The sequence below is a fragment of the Coenobita brevimanus genome, chromosome 24 (assembly GCF_032717465.1).
Source record: "Coenobita brevimanus isolate Jiangsu-jjx chromosome 24, ASM3271746v2, whole genome shotgun sequence".
Classification (NCBI taxonomy): Eukaryota; Metazoa; Arthropoda; class Malacostraca; order Decapoda; family Coenobitidae; genus Coenobita; species Coenobita brevimanus.
In genome coordinates, this window is record NC_136977.1 from 5,385,582 (window position 1) to 5,398,308 (window position 12,727).

Here is a 12,727-nt window from a genome sequence, read left to right on the forward strand (position 1 = left end):
TTGAGAGTAAATGTAGAAAAGAGTGAACTGATGGTGATCAAGAGAGAATGTGACTCTCATTGTGATGTTACAGTGAATGAAGAGAGAATAGAATTGGTGAGAAAGTTCAAATACCTGGGTACAGTGGCAGAAAAGAGGAGAAAATGTGCAAACCAAGTGGAAAATAGAGTGACACCAGAAAGGAAAGTAGCTGGTGCTATGAAGGCCTTGATAAGAAACCAAGGCTTGAGTTTTGCAACTGCATGAGGCTTACATGAAGGAGTATTAGTGCCAACTTTAACATATGGAAGTGAGACTATAGTGTGGCATGAAAATGAAAAATCAAGAGTGAGAACAGGCAAGATGGGATTGCTGAAGAATGTATGTGGAGTACAGAGAGTTGATAGGATAGAAAATAATGTGATTTGTGAAAGATGCAGAATGAGAAAGTCTGTGGGCACCAGAATTGAAGAGAGTGTGCTGAGATGCTATGGTCGTGTGGAGAGAATGGATAACAATAGAGTGGTGAAAAAAATATATCTGAGTGAATTTGAAGGAGGGAGGAGGCGAAGTAGGCCAAAGAGAAGGTGGAGGGATATGTTGGATGAGTGTGTGAAGAAGAGTAGTATGTAAGTTGGTGAGGCTAGGGGACTGAAAGAGATCAAGCTGGCTGGATGAATGTTGTGAGAAGAAGTACATGATCAGGGATTTGGCACCCCTTTTCAGTGTTGCAGCATTTGGATTGACTCTATTGGATACGTTTATGTGAAGCTACAGAATGTGGTGAAAGTTTTTTGGCGTATCAGATAGAGCCAGGATTCCGGGAGCGTAAATGATGAGCGAATGAAAGCGTGGCCCATTGAATAGGGCAAACTTGGGCTGTCTGGATGTTGTTACTCCGGGAAAGGAGGTCCGGATGCTGATGATTTTATATATACACTCGACCCTCGATTTGGCAGACCCCTATTTCCCGGATTTCAGATTTCCCAGACATGGGCTGAGGCCGGACTATATTATCAAATGCCAGACAAGTGCCTGTACAAGTCTGGGATTCTCAACAAAAGTCCAACCATTATTCTCTCATATAAAATTATAAGCAGTCTGCTGCACAACACAGTATAATTTTAGCAAGGTTTTGACTCAATAAAGCCATTTGTAACACAAGAAATTATTTTCATACATGAAACGCATCTTGGCCACCAACTCGCTTCACGGCACCAGCTCCTAACTCATGGCAATATCTCATTTACCTCTTACCTCTCTCAAGTGCCACTATAAGTACAGTACATCCCCCTTGTACGTGCCTATATGGGTGGCAGAGGACGTTGCGTACTAGGAATTCACGTACTGTGAATACATAAACTTTTGAGAAAAATTACATATGGGTGGCACCCCCCTTCATGGGCAACCCTTGAAACGCCTTTCAGACCTAAGTATTGTACTATACAGGGAAACTATCTAAGACATATTACCTAACATAAAATAAACCTACAAGATTATGGCTTTACTAGGTAAATCATTGGTGGTAGGTGGTGGTGACGATCATCCACTCACTTGATGTAGTGCTGCCTACTTCTTCCTTAGCCTTTATCATTCTTTTTCTGTGCCTGCCCTCATCTCTTCCTATATCTCCCATCTTTTCTGTCACTTCTTGTTGCTCTTCTTTCCTTTACAGGTGGCTTTACATTGAGTGACTAGCCAAATGGTTTCCTGTAAGCCAAGAAGCCATTTACAGCACTGGGTGGTAACCATATAACCAACCCATACGTGCTTCCTACGTATCAGCAAGTGGGTTGGTTGAGGGTTAGTGCCCCTCCCTGTAAAACCAATAACTCAGAGTCAAATGGCCACCCCTTACTGGATTATGGCATCTGGCAATAGATAGATAGACCTTTACCTGTTATCGCTGCTTGGGGGGGCAATGTCGCATAATCAGGGTAACCCCAGATTTAGGCCACTTTTCGCTGCCCGTCTCACAAGGAGTTCAATTCGCGTACTAAGAAAAAATACACTAATCCATCCATCCATCCGTCATCCAATCCTACTTTGCCCCATGAGGAGCGTAGGAGCTGGGGCTAGGCAGTTGGTCTCGACATTTATTGAGCAATCAACCCCAACCACCCCTTGGATATAAACCTTCACCGGCTCAATCCAACTGGAGTGCAATAATTACCCACTAAACCACCAGGTGCCAAAATTTGGCTATATGGTTACCACCCAGCGTAGTAAATGGTTTCTTGGTGTACAGGAAACCATTTGGCTTGTCACTCAGTGTAGAGTCACCGACAGGCAGAAGGAAAAGGAAAAAATGAAGGAAAGAAAGACAGAAGAGGGAGTGTAAAGTCACCCGTAGGCAGAAGGACAAAGAAAGAATGAAGGAGAGAACAGAAGAGGATGGAAGGAAAGAAGGATGGAAGAGAGGAAAGGGCAGACACCCGAGAGCAGCAGTACATCGAGTGAGTGGATGGTGAGCGCCCCCACCTACCACAAATATTTAAAAAAAAATAGGTCCTTGCGTACAAGGGGGATCGCATACTCAGAACTCGCGTACTGTGGGGATGTACTGTAGTTTATTGCATAACACAGTAAAGTTTAAGGAAGTCTTGGACACAATAATATTCATAGGTAATAAAAATATATATATATTTTCTTATGGACAAAGTCAGTGGGGTCCATTCGTACTCACTTAGCTCACCCGACTCGGTGTGATTAAATACTGCATCGGCACTTTTCACTGGAAAGTATTTTAATTTTTTTTACCACAGTACGTGGTTCATACACACCTAATTATTTGAAATCTACTTAAAAAATTTTACTTAATATAACTTAATTTAAAAATTTGGTTTCAGAGCTAAAATGCACGAATGTTAGCAGATATTTCCCCTTCAGATCATCAGTGTTTATATCTCGGTCGGCTGATGAGTGGTTGGCCAGTGTTAGCAGATATTTCCCCTTCAGATCGTCAGCACACATTGACAGACTTCTATTTTGCATAAATATTTATTTTGAGTACAAAAAAAAAAAAAAAAAAAAGGTATCTGCATTGTAAATCGATATTTATCCAAAAACAAAAGTCCGTCAAGGTGAGTTGTTAGGCTAGAGGCAAAACACTTCTGCTAACTTTAAGAAATTTTCATTTTGAATCCTGATTTTCTCTTAATAATTAAATTAAGCACAAAGTTTTAACTGCATTTCAAATAATTAGGTGTGCAAACCTGTATGATGATAAAGATTAAAATATTTTCCAATTAAAATTGCCAATTCTGTCCAAGATCGAGATTACATTCGATGACTGTTTGTATCTCAATCAGCTGATTAATGGTTGGCCAATGTTAGCAGATATTTCCCCTTCAGATCATCAGGACGCCTTGACAGACTTCTGTTTTGCATAAATATTTATTTTGAGTACAAAAAATTGTATCTGCATTGTAAATTGATATTTATTACAAAAGAAAAATCCGTCAAGGCGAGTTGTTAGGCTAGAGGCAAAACACTTATGCTAACTTTTAAAAATTTTTACTCTGAATCCTGATTTTCTGTTAATAATTAAATTAAGCACAAAATTTTGACTGAATTTCAAATAATTAGGTGTGCAAACCTATATGGCGATAAAGATTAAAATATTTTCCAATTAAAATTGCCAATTTGGTCCAAGATTGCGTGTTTGTATCATTAGTGGTTGGCTGAGCTTGTGGTGCTCCATTCCATGTTCATTTTCCTTTTTTTTCCTCAGCTTTCTGATTTTCTTCTATCATACCCTTCACATTTTCGTCAACAACTGTCTAAACTACCGTTCTTAGAGTTGTAGCTAGCAATATACAGCCATTGTGTCAGTTATTATTATTGTTATTGCATCAGTGTTATTATTTTATGTACTGTGTATGTTAGTTATGTTGGTATAGGTAGCCTACATTCTAGAATGCTCTAGATTATCGGAATAATTGCCAGACAATATTGGAGAATTCGGACAAAGTATGGTAATAATCCGGGAATGGTATGCGGGGCTGGACTTTTGCCATTCCCGGACTGGTCTACCCCCCCCCCTTTAGTCCGGCAAATCGAGGGTCGAGTATATTTATATATATATACAGTATATCATCATCATCAGCCGTTTGAGTATCAACTGCAGGACCGGCCTATCCCGACCGAAGTCGGGACGATACAGCCAATGTATCTCTACCAAGTGGCTTAGGCTGTCTAGTAGAGATTGTATGTAGGGTGAGAAGTGCTTGTAAGTGTAATTGTAGTGTTGGATTGGCTTTGGATGTGTGTGTAGTCTGTGAACCAAGTGTAATCGGCCCGCGCAAGCCGACTGGGTGAAAGCATACTTTATGGTAAGCGACACTGGTTCAACCACGGCACCCCTTGTGTCCGCCAATGCAGTACGTGGCCAGGTGAACACTCCCAAAGTTTATTACCCTGGCGGGGCGCAAACCCTGGTTCACCCGTGTACGAAACACACACTCTACCACTGTACCACAGAGGCTTCATACAGTATATATATATATATATATATATATACACAGTCGACCCTCTGTCTTCGTGGGGGTTAGGGGCCTGAGACCCCCATGAAGATCGAAAATCCATGTAAAATTGGTGCCCCCCTAAAAACACTCCTAGCCCCCCATTTCCTTCTTTAATGAAAGAAAACCCCTGTGTACATGTCAATAAACACTTTATAATTAAAGTATGAAAAAAACAGTTTAATTGCGTAGGTGGATGGCCGCTCACATTGCTCGTCACAGCTACACTCTCACCCTCCACCACTGTTACCGGGATTTTCCCTCCTGTAACTTGTCTAGCAATTCTACCTTCTCCAGCAGGGTCATTACCTTCTTCTGGCACTTTGGGGTGCCTTCAGGAGATGTCTTGGCTACTCTCTTAGGGCCCATGGTAGATAAAATGATGGTGTCACGGAGAGATCAGTGAGTACAAGCACACACAAGTGTGGTCACAGTGAGAATGGGTTTCGGGACAATTCGCCGTCACAACAATAACAAGACAATTCGCTGTCAGGACTTTTTGCCGTCAGGAAGATTCCCCGTCATTTATTTATGTACTGTAATAGTCTTTTAAATATACAAGTTTTAAAAGTGGTGGTGGTTTATTGTTTTTATAATAAATGTAGTGACATCTGTTGAGGCTCAGCCATATCTTTCCCCACAGTTTGCGTCCACTATGGCCGATCAGAATAACACGTTGGATATTGTCATTTGAGATGAACATATACTTGTACCTCTTCAGAGTCGTTTTAAAATATACCCAGGATGTTGTAGTACCAATGAAAATTAATGAAGACAGCTACGGGTGATGCTAGAATATAATTCAAAGTCGACCACAGCGAAGTAGAAACACGTTAATTATTGGCTAAAAGTGCAACTTATAAATTATATCCAAAGCCTACGCTATTGAATGAACATAGACTTTGATAGATCCCGCTGAAAATTAGTTATTAAAGTATTACGGTAATTATTCAAAAATAAGTATATTTATAGAATGATGGGGAATCGTCCAGGGTGCAAATTGTCCTGACAGGGAATCGTCCATGTATTGACGGCGAATTATCTCGGAACCTGAGAATGAGAAAGCCTGCCGCGAGAGATTCAAAATAATGCGGGGGTGGTGCTGCGGGCGGTATGCAGTGTGTGGCGCACGATTTGAATGTGTTTCCATTTTTCTCTGGACTTCAGAAAAGGTGATTTAGTTTTCCTGGTGACAAACCGCGAACAATCAAAACCACAAACAGAAGAACTGCGAGGACAGAGGGTCGACTGTATATATATATATATATGTAGCAGCTGTGGCTCAGTGGATTAGAGCGCTCCGTTCTGACCGAAGGGTCAGAGGATCGAATCCACCCATGGGTCATTGGTAGACATCAGGAAGGGCATCTGGTCATAAAATGCTAGACGCTTCAGTCCAAAAGTCCTCTGCCCAGGGGCAACGCCATAGTCCTTCGGGGATACCTGGCGTAAAACCAAATTATTTTATATATATATATTTATATATTTATATATATATTTATATATATATATATATACATATATATATATATATATATATATATATATATATATATATATACACACATACGTACAGGTCTCCCTCATTGTACGATGTTTCGTTTTACAATTGAGCTCCCCCACATTTACGATTGGTATTGTGGAGAAATCCTCTGCTCACAGGCAGATCACCTGAGAGTTGCGTGGCATACCCACCCCGCGCATACAGTTTCCCATGCTTCCGCCAACCAAGCATCACTGGTTCTGAGACAGTTCGCCATCGAGTCAGTTCGGCGTCAGACAATTTGCTGTCAAAACATGGACAATTCCCCGTCAGGACGATTTGCACCCTGGACGATCCCCCTTCATTCTATAAATATACTTATTATTACTTAATCAATACCTGTACTTTAATAGTGGTAGGTGGTGGTGACCATCATCCACTCACTTGATTTAGTGCTGCCTACTTCTTCCTTGGCCTTTATCATTCTTTTTCTGTGCCTGCCCTCCTCACTTCCTATTTCTCCCATCTTTCCTGTCACTTCTTATTGCTTTTCTTTCTCTTACAGGTGGCTTTACATTGAGTGACAAGCCAAATGGTTTCCTGTAAGTCAAGAAACCATTTACATTGCTGGGTGGTAACCATACAACCAAACCATAGTGCTGGGTGGTAACCATACAACCAAACCATACGTGCTTCCTACATGTGAACAAGTGGGTTGGTGGAGGGTTAGTGTCCCTCCCCGTAAAACAAATAACTCAAAATCTAATGGCCTCCCGTTGTGGGATTTTGGCGTCTGGCAATACAGAAGGCTCTCGATCTTCGATCAGTTTTGGGACCCAAAAAAACGATCAAAATGCGATTTATCAAAGTGCGGATTGGTAAACGTATGGAAAAAAATAAATGGGACCGGAGTGTCACCAACAAACCTACATCAACTTTTACGTATACTCTTATACCCACCCAAAATCTTAACACAGCCGTATACTGTATTTGCTTATATTTAGGTACATATTTGCTTACTGTTAGCAATAAAAGCAAGAAATACAGGCTGCACACACTTTAATATAGAAAGAATGACGCTCATGTGGTGAGTGTTGGGTTCTAAGACAACTCACCTCAGTTCGCCATCAGACAACTCGCCATCAAAACATGGACGATTCCCCGTCAGGACAGTTCACACCCTGGACGATTCGCCGTCATTCTATAAATATGCATATTATTAATTAATCAATACTCTAATAACTATATTTAAGGGGGATCCATCAGAGTCTATGTTCAGTAGCTTAGGCTTTGGATATCACAGTATTTATTAGTTGCACCTTTAGTCAATAATTAACTTGTTTCTTCATCACTGTAGTCGCCTTTGAATTATATTCTAGCATCGCCCATTAATGATGGCGAACTGTCTTGTTATTGTTGTGATGGCGAATTGACTTGACAGCAATATTGTCCCGACTGGTTCTGAGGCGACGGTTGAGTCACTGTTGCCAGCCACCAGTGCCACCCTCGCTGCCATCACTTGCACTCGCCCCAACCCCGCTTGAGTGAACACCTGCTTCCTTATCCTTGTCCTAGTCACCATGGCCACTGCTGCTGATGCTTTCACTGCCTCCATCATCACAAAAAAGATTTCAAACGTTTGAATGAGGGCAAGCTTCACCAAGCGGCCGGTAGCTGGCATGACAGATGAACAGATGGGCTTCAACTTGTGCTCGCAACCCGGCTTGAGTGATCGAAGCACGACTTTTGAAATCGAAGCATGAATTTGGGACGAGCAGGCAAGTCTGATCATGGTACGAAATATTGAAGTAATATTAATCGAAGGTCGAGATCCTACTGTAGATAGATAGATAGATAGAATACTTTAATAACTATACAGTATTTCAGGGGGATCCATCAAAGTCTATGTTCAATAGCATAGGCTTTGGATGTTATTTATTAGTTGGACCTTTAGTCAATAATTAACTTGTTTCTTCCTGGCTATAATTGCCTTTGAATTATATTCTAGTGTCACCCATAGCTGTCAACATTAATGATGGCGAATTATCTTGTTATTTTTGTGACACAAGTTGACTTGACGGCGAATTGCCCTGAAACTGCATCACTGCCAGTCTCACCCACGTGCTTGTTCAGCTTTTTTTTTTTTTGTCCAACTCTGGGCATAGGCTTCACAGCCTGCTATCAAGGCCCAGCAGTCCTCCTACATACCATACACCTCCACATGTCACCACTTCGGTGCTAACACCCACCGTCCATACTGAATACATGCTAGGGCTGTCTCATGCAGGACTGGTTTATTGGTATTAGCAGGGATATTTTTACAACATGTCGGCGGGGCTTCTGGTAGATCAGTAAAGCCTAATTTAATGAAATTCAAATCCTTAAACTGTTTCCTGCCCCAGCGGAGATTTGGACCTGGGTCCGCTAAGACCGATTGAGCCACCACCTCCCCAGGCTTACAACCTCCGTGTGCCTGTGTGCGTCAGTGCCCAGGATATTACTATTTTTCCCGTTCTTCATACTGTACCGTATTTCATGTCATTGTTTATGCTGTTTCATGTCTTTATGTGTGCAAATGTACATTCATATGTGATTCAGATGCACTACAGTACATAAAGCATCATTATTATTGCATATTAGATCACTTGTATGGGTGCTGGATTTCTTATATAAGAGTCCAGGAATGCATCTCTGTTTTTCCCATTAAACCTTAAGTTTGCTATACGATATTTTGGTATACGATTGCCTTTCTAGGAACGCATACCTATCATAAAGCGAGGGAGACCTGTATATATATACAGTAATCCCTGTACTATCCGGATGCCCACTTTCCGGACTCCCCACTTACCGAACATTGTGGGCCTGGACCTTTGGAACCCAAAAATGGCCAAAAAAAAAAAAGAAAAAAAAATCAAAAAAATCCAAATTTGTTCCCACCCATAATTTGAAATTGCCGCTCAGCACCAAACAGCTGTTTACACCACAGCCCCTTCACCCCTTCCCTCCTCCCCTCTCCCCCCTCCCCAGTCAGGGATGCCATTTGGTACTTTTCATTACCAAATGTGGGCCAATTTGGTATTGAAAAGTTTGGTAGTGAATCAGCATGATCCATTACCAAACAGATTTTTCACATGTATGAAGATATAGAGAATGAAGACAGTGGACTGTATGCTGTCTTTGATTAATCTATGCTAGCATATATAACGCAGAAATAAACATGCTGCTGATTATAAGGAGAGTGATTATTTCCATTTGTACATATAATTAGTGAAGAATAAATGCTTCCTTTAAGAATTTGGTAATGAAAAGTTAAATTGGTAATGAAAATTGAGGAGTTTGGTAATGTGGCCGAGCTCAGATCTGGCAACCCTGTCCCAAGTTACTGCCTAATCATCATCGAGGATGGATGTTTATTGCAATGGATGCTGCACGAGCTCATTTTTGTGAATAAACAGTGAATAAACTGCAATACATCGCCACTAGACCACTTGGGAATTTATAGTGTTATGCAGTGTCAAGAAATTAGAATTTAGAGTGCAAAGGATTAAGTGTGGAGCACAAAGTGGCGGTTGAAACTGGCGTGGCGCAATTAAGAACGGAATGTGCAGTGTTAAACAGTTATAACTCAGTGCAAAGAATTAAGTGTAGCACAACACTGGATTTCTGTACGTGCTTCAAGAGCATTTTCACAACTACCAGAGCCTAAGAGGAGGCGGCCACAGACGGCCATAAGTACCCTGTACACTTTTAAATACGTTCCATAACCACTTCTATTTCCTCATTCTCTGGTTCCTCTTCATTTATTTCATGCTTTATGTCCATTGTTGGTGTGAACAGGGTCTTAAATAGGTTTAATAGGTGCTATGCAAGTCTGTAGGGAGTTCTTTAGGTGGCTTTCAAAGTTAGGCTGGGTTAGGGTCCTTAAGTAACAGTCCAGCAGGCAGGGGCCCACTATCCGGACGGACCCACTTTCCGGACATGCCTTTGGCTCTATTACTTTGGATAGTGGAGGGATTACTCTATATATATACAGTATATATATATATATATATATATATATATATATAATGTGCATATGATAGAAAGCATTAGGAGAAATACAGGCTGTCTGGAGAGGATGGAGAGCGAGAGACTAGTGATGAGAGTGTATGCGAGTGAGGTGGAAGGGGGGAGAGGGAGGGGGAGGCCGAGGATGAGATGGAGGGATGGAGTGGAAAGGTCCATGAGAGTGGGGTGGTGTGAGCTAGGAGCAAAGCAGTGAAGTGGCATTGGACAGGGTGACATCGAGGCATTTTATTTGTGGCCATCCCTTCTGGGTATGAGGCCTCTGGCAGTAGATAGATACAAGTGCTCGTGCGCCCTTCAAGCCCCTCGCAGTTGCTCCTGCGGAGGGCTCTCGCGTTTATATGCTGTTCTAGTGTAACTTTGTCACTTGGATTTTTTTTAATATGACCAATTGATCGTGTTATTTGCAGCTTCGGGAATGGAACCCAAGTTGTCCAAATGCAAGTCCGAAGTACACACACAGACACACGGCTACTGCTACAGTTTATTTTAGTTCTCCCTCTGGGCAAAAAATTCTACTGAGATCCTATGCCGGGCTCCGGGAGCAGCATTTTTTGGTCAAAATGTGATCGCTCTTTAAATATAGTAAAAGTTTTTCAATCATGATGGGACCAATTTTTTTTACATCAGCGATTTTTTTGTGATTTTTGTGCCAATTTTGGTGTGATTTGAATGTGTAGTTTTGGCTGCCCAAAACACACACACACACACACACACACACACACACACACACACACACACATGGCTAGTGCTATAGTATATTAGATATATGATATACATATGGTATATATATCTCTATATGTATCCATCTATCTATCTATATACTGTATATAGATAGATAGATAGATAGATAGTTTGCCAAGAAGTATGCACGCTGGACATCAGATGAGTGGAGAAAAGTTATGTTTTCCAGTGAAAGCACATTTCAAGCGTTCCAGGTCCATTCTGCAAAGGTTCGTCACCCTGCTTCCTGTAGTCGATATGACCCAGCTTACGCAGAGCCGACTGTTAAGCACCCACAATCAGTGATGGTATGGGGGTGTTTCTCAGGTGAAATGGGAAGGGGAGGCCTCTACTTTCTTCCTAAGAACTTGATGATGAATGGTGGCCAGTACATTCAAGTTCTGAAAGATCATTTGTTAAACTTTTTTGCTATTCATGGGTGCGACTCTTTCATGCACGATTCAGCTCCATGTCACAAGTTAAGAAAGGTGACAAAATGGCTTCAAGATAATCGGATTGAGGTCCTCGACCAGCCTGGCAACAGCCCGGATCTAAGTTCGAAAGAAAACTGCTTGGCAATGATGAAGAAAATCTTGGTAGAGAAGAAGACATCCAATTTGGACAACCTCAAGACTGAGCTGATAAATGTTTGATGCAAAGAAATATTCTTAGATTACTTTAAAGATCTAAGTGATTCCATGCCAAAACGCATCCAACTGGTCCTGAAAAACAAGGGAAACATGATTTCATATTAATGAATGGCGTTTCATGAACAAACATTGTGATATTGTCATTTTTAGGTAGATAAATGTCCTGGGAAAAATCCTGGAAAATTGCCCCAAAAGGTGAAGTTGGGGCTGGCTTGGGTACCATGAAACCCTTTAACATGTAAACATATGGCTGTATAACGCGGAATTTTTCATAAGCGGGACCTGCCAGGAACAATATTCACGCATTATGTGAGCAGTGACTGTATATATATATATATATATATATATATATATATATATATATATGTGTGTACTTTAAGAGGATCAGTATGATTATTTTTGCTTTGCCGTCCATATCCAGTTTCCCATTTCTCATGAGGTACAAGTTATGCAGTGATATTTTGGTACTGTAAATAACTTCATGTACCATTTTCACAACCATGAAAAACACATTATGTTGTTAGAAGTGGAGAGAAAATATGCAGTCTTGTAACTTGTTTTCTTATCCACAGGTGTGATAATGACATTCCTGGTTCCCAGAGGTCTGTGAGGCAGTACATGTCTTCTTCATGTCTGGATTAGGTTGTGATTGTGGAAGTTCTTGACAAAACTAGATATTCGCTTTTTTTTAAATTTTTTTATTTATTTTATTTTTTTATACAGGTGTGTCAGGTCTGAATCAGCTTGTGTTCATGAAAGTTCTAGACCAGATATATACTGTATATATATATATTTTTTTAAAATAAAGGTGTATCAGATCTTGATCAACTTGTGTTTATGGAGGTGCTAAAGAAAACCAAATATATACATACACTGTCATCTTAAATGTCAGGACTAACTTGCCTAGCCCTGGGCTCCTACACTTCTCATGGGGCAACATAGGATTGGATGATGGATATTATATACTGTACTGTACAGTAAACCGATATAACGAACCCTTTTATAGTGAACTTTGGATACAACGACCCACCATTTCCAGAGCGAACTTCCACCGGATGTAGCAACCTTTGGTCACTATATCTGGTGGAAGTTCGCTCCCTTGCATGGTAAGTGTACTGTAACAGTACTACATTATAGGCATTGTATTTATATGTACAACTTTATACTGGATGATATTTACTGTACACGTACTGTATAACTATATAAACCATTGAATCGTCCATGTGAAACTTCATAGAGTAAGTTGTGGTTGTGCACGTAGGACCAAACGACTCCACAGGTATAGCGACCTTGGGTCGGTAATC

At 40.9% G+C, this 12,727-nt stretch overlaps 1 protein-coding gene across 3 annotated transcripts in view; it reads left to right on the top strand.

The window, feature by feature from the left end:
- The window catches only part of LOC145393474 (apicoplast pyruvate carrier 1-like), a 101,480-nt gene extending 89,037 nt beyond the window's left edge, over positions 1 to 12,443 (top strand). For 2 of the 3 annotated variants that reach the window (XM_080267582.1, XM_080267580.1), the window contains exon 11: positions 11,996 to 12,443. In XM_080267582.1, coding sequence (XP_080123708.1) covers positions 11,996 to 12,033 — 38 coding nt within the window. In that variant the 3' untranslated portion in view covers positions 12,034 to 12,443. The remainder of the gene's footprint in view (positions 1 to 11,995) is intronic. The other variant, XM_080267581.1, reaches the window with a different exon arrangement.
- The last annotated feature ends 284 nt before the right edge of the window (positions 12,444 to 12,727 follow it).